At 37.6% G+C, this 17,765-nt stretch overlaps 1 protein-coding gene and 2 non-coding genes across 4 annotated transcripts in view; 2 read left to right on the top strand and 1 right to left on the bottom strand.

Moving 5' to 3' along the window:
* Window positions 1-1,090: 1,090 nt before the first annotated feature.
* Window positions 1,091-1,182, bottom strand: TRNAI-UAU (transfer RNA isoleucine (anticodon UAU)). Its single transcript is given in 2 exon segments — window positions 1,091-1,126; window positions 1,145-1,182. It is a non-coding gene; the product is annotated as a tRNA-Ile (tRNA).
* A 5,618-nt stretch (window positions 1,183-6,800) lies between these two features.
* On the top strand, window positions 6,801-6,892 carry TRNAI-UAU (transfer RNA isoleucine (anticodon UAU)). The gene is given in 2 exon segments: window positions 6,801-6,838; window positions 6,857-6,892. It is a non-coding gene; the product is annotated as a tRNA-Ile (tRNA).
* A 981-nt stretch (window positions 6,893-7,873) lies between these two features.
* Window positions 7,874-17,765, top strand: part of Trim9 (E3 ubiquitin-protein ligase Trim9) — a 616,856-nt gene continuing 606,964 nt past the window's right edge. For both annotated transcript variants that reach the window (XM_081758684.1, XM_081758683.1), the window contains exon 1: window positions 7,874-8,686. In XM_081758684.1, the coding sequence (XP_081614810.1) occupies window positions 7,916-8,686 (771 nt within the window). In that variant the 5' untranslated portion in view covers window positions 7,874-7,915. The remainder of the gene's footprint in view (window positions 8,687-17,765) is intronic.

Here is a 17,765-nt window from a genome sequence, read left to right as displayed (position 1 = left end):
TCGTCACTTTCCTTTCACTATTCCACTAAATTTATTTGTAGTTTACAGTAAGAAGCTGCAATATGAAAAGATCCTCTGAAACTTTCAATACGAATGCGAGAGGGAGACCAATATATGATGTCACGCCAAAACGCTTGTTTCTGTTGCCGTGACGTAAGCAGTTCATTTTTGCATTGCTTGAAATTTTGTATCTCCGTAATTAAGACATATTTTTCTGAGGTTTTTGAAATCATATAATAAAGACTCGTTCTACACGATGGAATCGTTAAATTAAAACTTTTGGTCAGACAAAAAATGTCCATTCTGCGGGTATATTATACAAGCTTTTGCTTTTTTCCTTACAATTAGTAGATATAGTAGAAATTTTCTATACTACTCACGAGGTCACTTCTGGAAGCCCAACCAACTTCCGAAACGTTTCATCTTATTGAAATAGATATTTAAATACTAGAGTAATTTCTCACCTCAGGTTAGATATACTCACAATATATGACAGGCACTTTGACTTTTAAGTCGGCCAACCATTGCAAAGGCGGTGTTAGCCATTTTTTTTTTTTTTTTTTTTTAAGCATACATACAATTATATACAAAGAACTCTTTTTTCATACAAGTAATTCAATTTTCCTACAATCGTAGCACACAAGACCTTAGATGTCGGTGCAAAAACATTTTAAACACCATTAAAGGTGAAGAAGCTATAGTCGATTGAAGTGCGTTTCTAATTTCTGCGAAATGTATGATGAGTATTAAGGAAATACAAAGTTTAAAAGGAACAACAATAGATTAATTTATTGAAACAATTATCGTAGTAAGTTTTGGTGGATATTAAAATAATTGTAAATGAACTGAGACAGCAATATTTAATTGTGTATATGTGTGTTACAGCATTTCTCAACAAATGTTAACACATGTATGATCTCACTTGATATAATGTTATTTTGCAACACTCCTACCTTAAACTATTAAATGTTCTGTTATTTTTATTCTCTTATTCTGTCTACCTTCTTTGAAACGACATAAGCATTTATTGATTTCCGCACAGGGAAAAAAATTTTAGTTAACGGTTGAACAAAATAAAAAAGAAAGCTTTTGCTCCAGGTGAGGCTCGAACTCACAACCCCGGCATAGCTCACAAGTGCTGTCTTATAAGTACCGTGCGCTAACCAATTGCGCCACTGGAGCACGTTGCTATGAGCGTTAAGAACTCACTTGACCTTGAACATGTTATCTGTGATGCAAATCTTTCACAATCGTAAATTACATAACAATGGGAACATCCAAAGAAAAATGAACTATTCAGTCCAAGAAGTAGAAAAATATAGCTTGCTTTCGAGATATTACAAAAATATATATAGATTTGCAATTAGTCTCGAGATTTTTTTTTTCACAATCCAATTATATTTCCCATGTAACATACATATTCGTAACACAACCAGTGGCGGCTCGTAAGAGCAGTCACACGGTAAAAATTAGTTTTATCACCAGAAGCCAAACAGTGTCAATCCTGCAGGGTTGACTTCAGTGTTTCTTTCAGAACTAATGTTTCGGGGGGCACACTCAGTATTCCGGGGGGGGGGCACTGCTGGTACTATTCTATTTTTGTTATATAATAAACGTATTAATTTAGTCTGCTCCGGGGGGCACTGTCAGAGTTCCGGGGAGCAGTGCCCCCCCCAAAAAAAACAGGTCTGGAAGAATCACTGGTTGACTTTCTTTGGTCCTCCAGAATCTCGATCTTTCCTTGGATCCGTGTCTGGATATTTGGCATCAAACACACACATACAAGAATGCCCATAACCCCCGCCCTTCCATAAAGTTATACAAAAATCGACGCCGCTGCTAGATGCTAAGAGAAGAAAAACTTGCCTAATGTCTTAATATCTCTACACAAACTTAGGACATTAGATAGGGATAACACTATAGGCCTAATTTTTTCTGATTTTACTTTCCGTAAGAGCCCTGCTGAAAAATTCATGATATTTCTCTCAAAATCTTCAGTGAAAATGCACAGTGCTCTTTATAACATCAGGCAAAGAAGAAATTCAATTGTTTGCTTATTGAAGCTTAGAGTCTTATTTCAGATTCGAGGCTATGTGAGACATGGACCTCAAGTTTAAAATGGAATACAAACGCGCTCAAAATGTTCTTCCACCGACAATCTAATCCTAGTACTACATACAATACTGACGTTTTACACAATGTGGCAATTAGGAAAGGAGGCTGTTTTTCTGTGCGAAATTAGTTTTCAAGTGGTGAATTTTAGGAAAAGGAGCAGAAATTTCCAGCCCAGCCGGTCGCCAGTAACGCGGTTAAGTATAGACTGGTGTTGTAATCCCTCGTCACTATTTAGACAATGGAACAAAGAATAAAAATCTAATTCTGTGTGAATTAGACAAATTTGCAAGGAAATCGATTCCATCTTGAACTATAGGTTCACGTCTCATATAGCCTCGTCTGCTAAACTTCCGAGGGCCGCGGTGGCTCAGTGGTGTAAGCCGGTGGGTGTAGCCGAGCGGTCTGAGGCGTTAGGCTGATGATCGTAAGGTGAAGCCCATTGGGGGTTCGAGTCCCTCTGTAGTAGCAAGGGTGGAATTTTAACTGTCCTCGATGTTTCTGTGTTCGTGTCCCTGTCGTGTCTAGTAGTCCTGAACAGTGGTTGAAGTAGAAAATAAGTCAGGAAGTTTTAAAAAAAAAGTGGTAGAGCGTTCACCTCTGCTGCATGGGATCGCGGGTTCAAACCCTGCTCCCGCCAAGTGAACTCTGTAGTGGACAAACACCGTATGCGTGGGTTTCCTCGGGGTTCTCCCGTTTCATCCCACTTTCTTTATTCCACCATTTCATTCATTTCTCATAATCATCGTCTTCTTTAGCATAATCGTGGAACGTAAAACTCAAAAATTTCATTTCATTTTTTTTTCTGCTAAACTTCAAGTAACAAACGAAAAATATTCGCTCATGATGCTAGATCAACGCCATAAATTCTGTGTTGACGTTAGGAAGAGAAGCCGAGGCCACGCACTCAAAGCTATAATCAAGATGGCTCAGTGGTAGAGCGCTTGTCTCTGGTTCGCGGGGTCCCTAGTTCGATCACTGGCCAAGTAAGTTTGTGGTGAACAACAGCGGGTTTTCTCCGGGTACTCTCGTTTCCTCCCACTTTCTAATTCCACCGATTCTTCCATCATCATTCACTTGCTTTAATCATTGTCTCCCTTAGCCTAAAGGGCATAACCGTGGGACGTCAAAGTCAAAGATTTAATTTCCTTTCAAAGCTGTAATCGGTTTCGATTATTATGATACATCATTAAAAATTTTGGGTCTCTTTCAATCAGTTTGAATTTCGATCTGAAGAATTAAAACTGCCGAAACTTCCTGGCAGAAAACCTAAAAGTATTGGAATTTGAGAATGAAAGTTACTTTGCTACGTAGTGGCTGTAGAGCAGTGCTATTCAACCTTTTTTTTTTTTTTTTTCTCGTGTACCCCTAGACACGGTTCGTTATCCCATTGTGTACCCCAGTAACTTTTTAAAAGAAATTAAATCGAAATTAACTTAATACACATGTTCTGTTGATTAAAGAGGAGGCAAATAGAGACCCAACAAGACAACAATGAAATGAAATGAAATCTTTAAGTTTTACGTCCCACGGTTATGCCGGTTAGACTAAAGGAGACGGTGATGATGAGAGATGAGTGAAATGGTAGAATGAAGAAAGTGGGAGGAAACCGGAGAACCCCGAGAAAACCCACGAGCACAGCGACCAACAAAACAACCATCAGTGTGCTAATCAAAAGACTATTTACAGAGGGATAAAGCGCACATCCCCAAAAAATTAACATGGGAAATTTTAAAACATATGGGAGACATCCAGTTCTACTGAGGGGAATTTTCCCCTCATCCTCCCTGATAATTCGTACACTGAGTACAATGTTAAAAATTGAAAACCAAAAAATAACTATAGAACTAACCTCTTAATGAGATGACTGGGCTTGTTTCCGGGACGCCAACTCCTCGATTCTTGGTCGAAACTTCGAGAGTGCGAGAACCAGAGTTGATTCTGAATTCAAGCAATTTTTGTGCTTCGTTTTTATTGATGTTAATACAGAGAAACCCTGTTCCACAAATATGTTGATAGAAATGGAAGAAGTTGTGAAATAGCTCTGTCATTAATTTCATTGTACTATTCTCGAGCATAAATGCAAAAGTCACAAATTGACAAGTTATCGAATTTCATTTGCAGTGAACTGTCAACAGACATTTTCAACAGACCTCCAGAAGCAGCATTACGTACCCCCAGAAACATTTTCGCGTACCCCCGGTTGAATAGCACTGCTATAGAGCACTACTAAAAATTTCTTCTGTATTTCACTCAGGAGCATAAAATTCTAAGAGATTTTTGGCATCTGCGTGTACTTCATTCTGAGTAAGAGATTCATCTTCCTAGTGACAAAACTGGGTAGAGTTTTAGCACCTGATGTGGAAGGACTGGGTTCGATTCGTGTAATTGGGATCTCATATTAAATTATAGATCCATGTCTCTACAGTACCTGTCCCTTTGGCTATGGTTCTCTGGGAGAACAACATCACGAATACGAGTGAGACTTATTTTTGGATCTCACTTTTATAGGAGGCGTCCTCCGTCACCTCGCTGTTATGCAGCACAATGAAGAGAAGCAAATACTCCAACAATAGGAAAATGATAGGATCAGATCTTTCTCTTCTATTTTTTCGGTAAAGTTCCAATGATTTCTACATTAAGTTATTTGGTGAATGAATTGAAAGTTTTATTATTATTATTATTATTATTATTATTATTATTATTATTATTATTATTATTATTATTATTATTATTAGTAGTAGTAGTAGTAGTAGTAGTAGTAGTAGTAGTAGTAGTAAGTCCGTCCATCCGTTACTCCACACGATAGCTCTTGAATGAAAATATTGTTTTGCAATAGATGAGAGCTAAAGAGTTTATCTAAGCCGAGTTCGTTAATGGAATTAACCCGTTAACACGGGTAACGGTAATTGTACCGTTGGTTATTCATACCTCGTTTAAAATCTATAGCATTTCCTAGCTTCTATGCAACCTTCACATTAGCAAAGAAATGTTGGTTGCCTATGATAAAGGGATACATGTTTTCTTATTCAAATTATCTCAGCCGTGTTGGTTAATATAGTCAATCCATTAACATCTTCATGGGTAACGGAGACTTTAGCGTGGTTAGCCATATTCCAGTTGCTTGTATTAGAACAAAGATGTATAATTTTAGAATGCTAAAAGTTACACATCGCGCCGTTAGATGATGCAGAAATACCGCGGTGGACAAATACCGCTTGCATAGGTTTTCTCGGGGTTCTTCCGTTTCATCCTACTTTCTGCATTTCATTCATTTCTCATCATTGCCGTCTCCATTAGCCTACATGGCATAATCGTGGGACGTAAAACAAAGATTTCATTTTATTATTATTATTATTAGTAGTAGTAGTAATAGTAGTAGTAGTAGTAGTAGTAGTAGTAGTAGTAGTAGTAGTAGTAGTAGTAGTAGTAGTAATAGTAGTGGTAGTACAGCATCATGATTCGCCATTTAGAAAAAAGTACGAAATACATACATAATATCGTTAATTGCTATTTTGTTTCTTTACAGCTACAATTAGTTTAGTATAGTTGCTTTCAAGGTGAAGGGCATGTAAAATTGTTTTGTTAGTCTCTGTTACTATGCCGGTCACTTTGGTACATGACAGAGGAGACACCGTCTCATTCAAGAAACTTTCTGCTTCTAATGTATTTCAAAACTCTTTATGAAAAAAAGAGGTAGAAATCACTAAATCGATTTCGGGTATCTGTGAGTTAAAGAAGGTGCTTATCTGAGCAGAAAAGCCTTGGAATTGTTAGTGACTTTTCAGCTACATATTTACGTATGTAAAATAACGCATTTTGTTGTCTGTGCAAGTGCAATTACAAAATACCTAAGCTGATGGACGTTTATGTCACTCTACGTCTTGAACTTTCAACATTGAATCTACAAATAGAGATTTTGGCAAAATAAATAGCAGAAAATGTCGCATTATGTCCTCAAAACTTACCTTTGACATATATTAAATAAATTAGTTGTGTGACTGTGCGACTAGGGACATAAATTAGTTGGTGACTAGGAATAAAGTAGAAACTGGATCCAATTGGCTTAGGATAGAAGGCATTTGGAGAGCTTGTGTGAACGCGGCATTGAACCTCCGGGTTCCATAGGCCATAGAGTTAGTTAGTTTTAGTGTGAGTGTAGAGTTTTCTAATCCAAAAAAATAAATAGCAGTTGTGGCTCCAAAAATTCATACTTTTTGATTCATTATTCCAAAAATAAATAAAAATAAGAAATAATATTGATAGTAAGTAGTAAAATTAAATATTTAAATGGATTCTGCAGTAACGGATTTAGCCCGGGGTCGGAAGAGACTAGCCCCCTCCTCAGAAATAATTGAATCTATTAGTCTATTTATATACTTTTGAAATTTTACAGTAAACTAATGATATACCTCTGGGTTCTGGATTTCCTACCCCCCCCCCCCCCCACAGTTTTTACTTCTAGATCCGCCACTAGTTTCTAGTGTTTTCTACTTACCTTGCCGCTCTTCAACATTTGTCTCTGTCTTTTGCTGGTCCGCGAGCATCGAGCTGAAAAACACTGGTCTGGTATACGATGAAATTCCTCACAACCATTGTATGCAGATCGTTCCATGTATGAATGACATCGAGCTGAATCGTAGATAACTTACGAATGTGAAACAAACAGCTAAGGCTTTGTACGTCATGCTCTAGTGGCGCAATTGGTTAGCGCACGGTACTTATAAGACAGCACATGTGAGCTATGCCGGGGTTGTGAGTTCGAGCCTCACCTAGAGCAACTTTTTTTCCTCTTTTAACTTTAAAAATCTCCATTCAAAATGTTTTTCTTTGTTTGTTTTTCTTGTTACTTCAAACACACAACTTTCTCTAAGTCCGAAACTTTGGGTAAAAAATAAAATAAAATAAATCAAATAAAATCCAGACAAAATGTGTAGTTAACTATCACATTGCGTCCTGTTTCTCAAAATCCAGTTAATACCGTACTTCAGTTCTATAAAATCATGGTGTTGGAAAGGGTATTAATATCAAAGGTAAACTTTTAAACAAAGAACATAGACCTATGTCTTTTTAGCGACGATTGAGCATAATTTACGGAAGGGCAGAGTTAATGTTACTAGGTCAATTAAGAAAATTATAATGACTGTTTTTAGTCTTAACGAGTATTTGGTCTCTATAGCCCATTTTGTTGACACAAAAGGGTAAATAAAGGGTACTCGGTGATGCTTCAAAACACCCTTGTTATATGGATATACTATGTTAGTATCGTGGCTTTAAGGAAGGAGATACTAATAAAGTATCTGACAGGATAATTATAATTAAATTCCTGTTGTAAGACGGCGTACGTAAACAAACTCATGAGGCAAGAAAATGAAACGAGAGTTGTTTGTGATTGCGACTTAGCGCAGTCATGTAAACAAACCCTCCCATTCAGTACCTGAGCGATCGTACGGTTCCCGTTATTCACTTGGTCTCTTGTTGTGTTGTATTTGATCGCTAGCCAACTGAGAAGTCTGCTATGAAACGAAGAAGGCAAAAAAAGAACTTCGTATTGGTAGCATATGAAAACATCTTTTAGCATAAATTAGACATAATGGTAATTGATTAACTTTAGTGTTCAGATATGTGCTTCTCATTTACATAAAGTCAGAATTTGCGAACAAGAAATCGCCGAGAGGGGAATCAATACTGTTAATGATGTATATGTCGGAAGCGAGTTGCGAGTGCAGCACTGCAGCGCCTCTGGTGGCACGCTTTTGAACTGCGCCCGCGTGTGCTAGTCGCAGTAGAGCAGTGGTTGAGGATGGAGGAGGAGTTAAGGTGTCCTGCTTGTAAACAGCTTTATAGCAATCCTGTTTTGTTGCCATGTTACCACGCCCTCTGTCTAAATTGTGCGGTACATTTGCAACAGCCGGCGCCTCAAAACCCGGCACCGGCAGCTCCGTCTGAGCCCGTAAATGAAACCATTGCAGAGTTGGGCCCGGATTATCCCGACGTGGATAAACTCTCCATCCTAAGCGAGACAGATAGCGGCGTGGTGTGTAATAGTCGCCCCAACAGCTACGTCGGCACTCCTAACATTCAGGGAATATTATTTCCCCCTCTTCAGAGCAGTGCACTCTCCCTGACATGTCCAGTGTGTCATAAAGTTGTTTATTTCGACGAAAACGGCGCCCATAATCTCCCGAAGTATCGTGCCATGCAGACAATTGTTGACAAATATGGGGAGAGTAAGAACTTATCCATAAAGTGTCAGCTTTGTGAAACAGATCCGCGCGATGCAACGGTAATGTGTGAGCAGTGCGAGGTGTTCTATTGTTCAGCTTGTCGGGACAGCTGTCATCCTGCCCGCGGTCCGTTGGCAAAACACACACTCCTCTCTCCACAACAAGGCAAGGCCGCGCTCAGAAACAAGACTCGAAGCAAGGACCAACAGTGTGGCGAACATGTCGATGAAGCATTGTCAATGTACTGCATGGTGTGCAAGATACCTGTATGTCCTCTGTGTCTGCATGAGAGCAGACATACCAGTCATGATGTGCAGGCCATCAATGCAATGTGCAAGGCGCAAAAGGTAAGCTATCTTTATTTTCTTTCTTTTTCAAGTATTGTAGTAGTATTTAGTTACATTTTATGGTTTTTATTTTAATCTAGATTTGTGTTGTGTGTTCCCTTTTAATCATTTATTTGACAAAAGAAACAACAAAAGCGCTTCTGTCCTTTGTTTACAATCGGAGACAAGTCAAAGGATGGAGACAATTGAAAATACAACCCTGTTTCTGGCATTTGCCGCATGTTGACATTTTTATTTATTTATTTATATTAAATTGTATCTTTCTGTCATTATAATGAATAATTTTTCCTTGATTTCGTTATCGTTGTTTGTGAAAAATATGTACGGTAATGCAATGTTTACATTCGGGATCGAACGCTAAAACACTGGACAAGCAAGTTTCCAAATAACCGTTTGTTTACCCGAGATATATGGCACGAGATAAAATTGATTTTAAATAAAATAAATTACCAGGGATTAAATTCTAATGGTATCGTCAGTGGTAAAGCGTCCACCTCTGGCGCATGAGTCCCTGGTTCCATCCCAGCTCGCGGCGAGTGAGCTCTGGTGGACAGACACCTTGTGCGTGGGTTTTCTCGGGGTTCTCCCGTTTCCTGCCACTTTCGCCATTGTACCATTTCATTTATTTCACATCATCACCGTCTCCTATAGCTTAACCGGCATAGACGTGGGACGCAAAACTAAAGATTTCGTTTAACTTTTTAATGGTATCAGTAGAGGTGCACTTGACCAAATGTTATCTTAATGTGAGGGGGGATCGTATCAGTGTAATTGATCTTAATAAGCGAAATATTAGCTAAATGCATTTTGTATATTGGCTACTCACTTTCGTTTTGATCCTCTCCGTGATTTCAATATATCATACCGGTATGGAATATACGGAGGGAAACAGAAGTGAGCATCACAATATCAGCTAAATTACATTTCGTAAGTGTATTTATAATATTGAAATTATTACTACAAAATACCATGAGAGCCATTACTGGGTGGCCGAACCGTCCTGAAGTTTGCATGGACCTATTAGAATAAAAATTTCATTGATGTCTTTGTAGATGATAAGTCACAAGCCTAAATGCTTTTTACCTTCAAATGTTATGTGACAGCCAGTGCTATTGCAAAAATAAATAAATAAAAATATTTTTGTATAGGCCTATGTAGATATTTGAGACAAATAGCATTCAGTTTTAACTGACTGATTTGGTGAGGGGATGCGGCTCCCTTTGAATTTAATTCCCGGTTCGAGTATAACAGTATGAAACAAAAGTAAACGTTGTCTTCGGGACTCTGTTGTTCCTTTTGTATGTGTATGTGACATAATAGACGGTAACCTCAAACGTCTTTGTGTGTGTGTCTGTGATATTCTATTAATGAGAAGCGTGATATGGTTTCTGAAAGGAAGTCGCCTTTTTGTGCCACAAGAAACATTGTTTCGCGAGATTGGAACTGTGAATCAACCAGTTTTACGAAGCGAGAACTGTAAACACCTGAATACATAACATATGAAGTCACAAGCGAGGTACAATATACGCTAAGCCTATTTGTTGAACTAAACATATGCACTCACCATTGGATGGAGAAACGTTTTGTTGTTGAATAAGAGATCGAAAATTTTTGAACATTGTTCTCAAGAAGAAAGCTACAAGCAAAAAAGTTGGGCTCTCTTAGTCGATCCATATTGAATTTTGCACAGTGTTCGAAGTGGAAATAAAGCAGAGGTGGTATGTTTTATTATGATTTTGACTCAACATACCGGCTATTTAAATATTATCTTGATCACTGAAAATCCAGAGACGGTATGTCCTCAGTTAATGAATAATAACCAGAGGCGGTATGGCATACCACCGCATATCGCCTCACTTCGACCACTGATTTTGCAGATTTCTCGGTTTCTGTTGCATAGGCTATGTTGATCTGTCTCTAAATGAGGGTGTCTCTACGCCAAGCGTAATGTGATAAGAGTACTTTCGTGGTGTTCACAGTAGCATGACACTAACAGATATACATCTTTTATGCGATTGAACAAGATTGTTTTCGAATTTGCCAGTAGATATTAGGTTTTTATTATTATTCCACAGTTGTATGGTGACTAGCATATAGCATAGGCAGTGATGATTTTAATTTTCTAATCAATTTTAAGCCATCATAGTTGAATTCCTATCGACGTGTACTGCGGACACTACTTTATCTTTGTATGTTTAATTTGATGTTATTCAGGCGCGCACCCAATTTTTTTTTGTTGGAGAGTCCGAGCTTTGGGGGCGGGGGGAGGTTTCCGATATTACAAACCACTACATTTATGTAGTATTGAACATGTAGTATTCTCCACCCGAAAAGACGGTAAGTAATTGTAAAACATTTCCACTTATATTTTCGGGGAGGGGGGTGATAGAACTAGAATGTGTTTTATAAGAGAAAAAGCACAGATGAAGTGTAAGATCAAATTTTCATGGTGGGGCATTGATTTCTCCATAAAACAATTATCCTGTAGTTTTATTGATAAAGTATACAAATGTATGTTTAGAAGTTTGGGGGTCCGGACCCGTTGGTCCCTCCCGTGGGTGTGGTCCCTGATGTTATTTTCTTTCACTTGAAATGTAAAAAATAATGAATTTTCTCTTATGAAATATGAATTCCGAACATTGTTTGCATCTATCTCTTGCAGGGACGCTTTAAGGGGGGGATGATAGTAAGCTCCTAAAGTTTGAGATATACTAGATTATTTTCTCAGTTAATTGTATAGTAATATAGGCCTTCTAATAAAAAAAAAAAATGTAAAACTTTTTATGTCGGTGGAAAATCTTGGGCCTCTATGCAAAATCTGAAATTTGAAATTATTGAACTGCTATGTGTTGGTGCCAGGGGCGATGCCCCCCTCCCCCAGAAGAGGAAGCTTTCTTATTTTGTAGAGCTATATAAATAAAACCCATACCAGAGTTTTGAGCTCTTAAAAGTAGCTTTAAGTAGCTGTATTACAACCTACCGCTCCTCCCCCCTCGAAATCCATCCTAGATCCGCCACTTGTTGGTACCCCAGGGAAGAGGATCATGAGGCAATGTGCAACAAGGGGGTGGGGCGACAAATTAGACATAACATAACAATTACAGAATTACACTTAAAGTATACGTAACTAATTTATGGGAGATCGACACTTTTAATCAAAAGCTGTACCACAATTGGAAGAAGTGCAGGAGAAAAGACCCGTTTAGAAAATATTTTAGAACATTGTGTTCGTATGGAATGTCAAGATAGTTTACGGGCTTTCATCATGGCCTTGGGGATGGACACCCTGCTTTTACCTCATGTGTTTATATTAACTGTTTCGTATTTGTAATGAATGATAAACCGTATCATATTCAAGGTGACCAGAACTTTTACGTTTAAAAACGGGACGCATGTGAATCGGCGACAGGGAAGGGGGTGACTTCCCCATTGCATTTTTGGACTCAGCAGTGTTTTCAATTTACAAAATACACAAGTAAGAATGATAACACAGCGTTTCTAACTTAAGTACTACCCAAAAATACTTTTAACTACTTCAACACTCAGAATTACCACTCGATTCCCACTTGAACCACAGAACACTCAATTCTCATTTGAATATTCAGAAGTTCTAGGCACGTCTGAACATTCCCAATGAGTGTTGGTACGGAAGAGTGTAGAATTAGCATTGACCATTTATATTTTGAATAATAATTACGAAACACCTGGGTCATGTTTGCTTAAAAACGGGACATTTAAGCGTCCCGTTTGAGAATCAGAAAAAACGGGACAACGGTTGAAAATAAGGGACTGTCCCGGCTAAAACGGGTCGTCTGGTCACCTTGATCATATTCCATTCGAAAGTAAGTTCCGTCAGTGTGTATGCGGTGTGACAAGAATGTTGTTTGACATTGTTTTGAAGCTGGGTCGATTGTGAAACAACAGAGCATATTATATATGCTGGTATAAATCATATGTAATCTCAAATAATTGCAGTTCAGAGCGTGTAATATTGCGAGATTAGACATCCGTGCGTAGTGTTGCTCACAAGACAAATAATCGGACCTCGTCCCGATTCGCAAAAAGTTTTTCAAGTGTCGTTTTCTGAATTTATGCCCATTTTTTTTTTCCTTAATTTCATCTTGGTGTAATTAACAATATTTATTACTGGAGTATATTGTGTAATTATTTGTGTTTCTTTAAATGTTGATAAAGAAACACAAATCATTATCAAATCTATTCGTTGTGCTCATAAACTTATTTTATCAGTTTATAGTTTTTACATTTTGAAATCATGTAACACTAGAATCGTGTTTAGGATTTCAGTGAACTAGCATTGTTCACGAGACGGAAGTTTCTACTCTCATCTCGACTTTAAAAAGTACCTTTAATCGCGATTTTCGAGACGAGAATCAAAACAAGAGGTGAAATTTTTCGTCTCGAAATAAAAAAAAAAAATATTTTCATCTTGTTTCTCGAGACGTGAAATTTCTCGTCTCGAAATTAAAAGTTTCTTTTCATCTCGTTTTTCGAGACGAGAATCGAAATAACACGTGGAATTTATCATTTTCAATTCGTGAGCAATGCTATTCCTGCGTAGTAGTGATTGCGGGAGCTAGTTAGGGCTGTTTTGTATACCTTATAAATATTTACTATAGTCCAACCCCTTGAAAGGGGAAGTTTTTTATATTTCTTTCTCAATCTACAACAGCGTCTTATGAGCGAAATAGGAATGGAATAGTGTTTTCCTTCAAATTGTTGTTAAGATGATTACGTTCTAGGCGTCATAATTATAAGTAGGTGGATTGCCATGCTTTATTCTGAGATTCTCGACCGGTGCACATGATTTTCTCCCTATTATCCCAGCATCATGAGGAAGTTGGGTAGCTATTTGGATTAAGAGGTAGTGAATTGCGATCTGTAAGCACAGAAATAATAACGCTGGGAGGCAAGGTAGCGAGCACGTAATTATCTGTCCCTGGTCGGCCATAGTCCGTATTTGCTCTTCCTAGTTGTACTAAAAGATGTGCATGCTTATACTGCATACTGACAAAAAAACGGTTTTATTTTTAAATCGACTGATTAAAGTTAACATCCCTCTCCAGTGCGAAAGTATGTTAGACGGGACGTTCCGCTTGCAACACACCAAGGATCGAACCAGAGAATTAGGGCTCTGTATCTTTAAGGACCACTAGAGCGACAAGGAATAATGGACATTGTAATGCAAGTAAACTAACTGTAATAGAAGGGCAAATAAGAATATAAGGAGAAAGGATAACAGTGGGAAAATCCACGGCCAACACGATGTTGTCCACTCTCGGCGTACTTGATGTGAGATCGAATACGAGGCATTTCTACCGTGCCTTCAAGAAGATACGCTTGTGGTTGGTGGCTTAAATCGCTTATAAAAACCGTTTATATTTTAACTATACACGCTATATAATTAACACCCTATATATAGTGGAATATTTCTTTTCTAAAACATTGTTAGAATTAGCCTATCATGTGTGCTAGCATTTCTCGTTTTATGTTTATAAGAAAATGCATTGTTCATGTCAGGTGTGTGTATAGTGCGAGGAATATTTATTCTTTTGTTTGTGTGAGGCGGAGCAGCGTGAAGAAAGAGTTTTCGAACCATTAAGAATTTAGCTTGGGGGCGGAGTAAAAGCATTCCCGTTACTTTTTTGCCTTCCCTCCTTCCGAACATGACTTCACGTGACTACAAAGAGGAAGAAATGATGTTTTCGTGTGATTACCTAAGGTCTTGCTGGCTATATTAAGAATTTATGGATTTGTTTATATAATGATAATAATAATATATGAGTGTGCAAAAATATTCCTACGAAGAAAATAAAAGTTACGTGTAAGATTGAGGGTTCCGAACTGCCCTGGTTTGGGTAGGATTACTCAGGGGGTATTCTAATTCTTGGTCTTGGTCAGGGCTGGATTAACTAGGGTGACCAAATCGTCAACTAGAAAAAACGGGACACCTTTTATTTCTCGATAAATTGCTCCCCTAAATATATATTTTTGCCTTTCCTTTCCCTCTCTCTCTCTCTCTCTCTCTCTCTCTCTGTATCCCCCACAAAAAAGAGTATATTTACACATTTTAGTTTTAAAACCTTTTTAAAAGGTTCTGGAATTAATTAAATAACAAGTAACTAACAGCAACTAAAAAATGAAATATTTGAAAAACATTACTAAAAATATATGAGCGCTCAAATCTGTCACCAACAGGATTTACATTACTCTCAGCATCGGATTCCAACTCCTTTTATTTGCATTTTGTTACTTTTAAACATTATTTCACTTACAATTGATTTTCTTTTTACTTTTATAGTTCTATACATTTGTTACCCTTTCGTAGTATGTTACATCTCAGTCAAATCACGGAAACACTGATGACAGCGCCTCAATGCGCCCAAACAGAGAGTAAAAACAGGTTACATTGTTCTTCATAAGACTTTCAGCCCCTTGCACTGTCGTCTGCGGAGGGGGGATGCCTAGGAGGGAAAACAAGGCAGCCACTACATCCAATATCGCAAACGTCGTAATGACGTTGCTCAGTAATTCGACATACTCCAATATAATCCCATAGCTTAGAAAAAATAATATAAATTAGGAAGTTTTATCGATTCCAAAGGTTTTTTTGTACCGTATGTACGTAAATACGGGACATTTTGGCGTCCCGGGAGAATTTTTCGGGACACCGGGAATGGTAGTGAAAAAACGGGACAATCCCGTTTTTACGGGACGGTTGGTCACCCTAGGATTAACCCATCTGGAGGCCCGGGGCTGGAAAAAAATCTGTGGCCCTGCTGACTTCACGTAATACATTTCTGTGAAAGTACAGTAATAAAGTTTAGGGAATATGTTTCATATTTTTGGTCAAATTTTATTTTATGATGATGATGATTGTATCTTCATGATTCTTTTTAGATAGCCAGTTGAGATTTTAATCAGAGTGGAAGCCCAGGACTATAGCCCCGTTCCCTTTAAGCCCCTCCCTTAATCCGGCCCTGGTCTTGGAAGAATCCTTTTATTCACCAGGACGGTTAAATTCAATCTTCCGTCTCTTGAATAATGAATATACGGTACGTTGGTTACATAGACAAATAGATGCTGTAAATAAAATGCAAGTTTGCAACTATCGCAGTTGCTAGTCATAGGAAAATTGTCAATTTAAACAACTCAGCTGAAGTGACGACTGCTGTTTGTGTTCCTCTCTTTTCCATGTAACTTCTCTGCACTGAAATTCCTTTTAAAATTTAAGCCAGTCTTTCCCAACCTTTTCCAGACTGCGGCCCACTTTAGAGTCTGCCGTCCAATACATGTGAAGGACCCCTTGCAATATATATTTAGGATTCCTTGCTTAGTATGTTAGTGTATATAAAATCTTTCATGTATATATATATATATATATATATATATATATATATATATATATATATATATATATATATATGTGTGTGGGGGGGGTGTTTTTGTTTTTCTTTGCAGTGGTATAATCATGTGATACCCGTAATCGGGTGATCCTGGTGGTTCTAACCTTTAGCCGGACACCTTGACTAAGATGTTGCGAATATATAAATAAATCCTGTACGTAGGCTAATAGTATAGTCAACTTCTTGTACGTCGAATATCAGTTCTCATGCAGATTGACTTGTCATTGTTAATTCTATCTTTACTTAAAATGATGTATTTCTCACTACTGTGTGCGCGTTTCTCATATTGGCTTACAGACCCCGTGAAATCGTCTTGCGGACCCCAGATTGGGAAAGGCCTGACCCCCCCAAAAAAAAGTGTTACCAGAACCAGAATTTGTTAATTTTTCTATTCTAGTATTATGGCGGTGAACCACCGGTATTTAAAAATGGAATATATTATGAGTAAAGATTTTTTTTTTTCGTGTGTTTGTGATGATGCTTTCGCGAATGTAATTTTTCATAAAAGTATGTCTCATGTAGTTCTCTGCAAAAATGGAAATAACAGACCTGGGAGTTACATAACTATATACTGTATATCAATAGCAATAACACTATTTATGTTAAGCGTAAATATCTAGCTTTATTTACAAATCTGGTTGGTAACAGTTACACATCTCGCTTCTCAATCATCCTAGGTAAATGGATATGCCCAGACTATTATCAAAATATTTGTCCCGGAATTAATAAACGTCAACCCATAGTTGGGAACTGTAAATTGAGATAATAATTTAGTGTAAGGTTGCCATTTATATTTTTTCTACCAAACCGAGACAAAACAGTACGGAGGATTAAAGAAATATTTGAAAACACACCAATGTATTAACACCTGTTTCAGTTTTATAGCTATAATTTTTTAACAAAAGAAACCTCACCAAAGCTTCAATACACAACTGTATTTTAAACGTAATGTGTAATGGTTTCGGATATCTAACATATCCTTCATCAGACACTACAGAACATAAATGAAGATGTAGTGTTTGGTAAAGGTTATGTTAGATGTCCGAAACCGTTACATGTTATAGGGTTAAAATACAGTATGTGTTTAAGCTTTGGTCGGTGTTTCCTATGTTACAATATCCAATCCAGAGCCATGGATAGTGTTGTTATATATATATATATATTATATGATTCTTATATCACTACTTGGTAAGGATAATTTGAATTACTGTCACACAAGTCTTTGAGTTCGTAGAACTCAAAAAGCAACTCCACTATTGAATATTGTTAATAGTCTAACATAATACAAACGTCTTTCGCCAGTCCGCTGGGTTATTTATCAGTAAGAACACGTTCTCAATGTGACACCGAGGTTATGAAGATGACCTGCTATTAACGTGGGTTCCGGATCTCGACCGGATTTGCATCTAGTGCACAGATCATGCAAGATAAACCCTTATTACATATAGGCCATTCTCCACCACACTATTTCGCCTCCAAGAGACAAGATCATGCCACAAACCTCGGTTGAAGGCACGAATCGTTTATGTATTCACATGTAACGTTGTTCTACATATTGCTTCGCTCGAGTTTATCCATATATCTATTTGAGAATTTACCATAGAGTCAGATTATGAATACATCTAGACATCTTAATATAAATAAATCTCCGGTTG

This window comes from Thermobia domestica, chromosome 5, assembly GCF_964235325.1.
Source record: "Thermobia domestica chromosome 5, izTheDome1.hap1.1, whole genome shotgun sequence".
NCBI lineage: Eukaryota > Metazoa > Arthropoda > Insecta > Zygentoma > Lepismatidae > Thermobia > Thermobia domestica.
The sequence above is the reverse complement of the archived record's forward strand: the minus strand, read 5'-3'. Positions and strand labels throughout refer to the sequence as shown.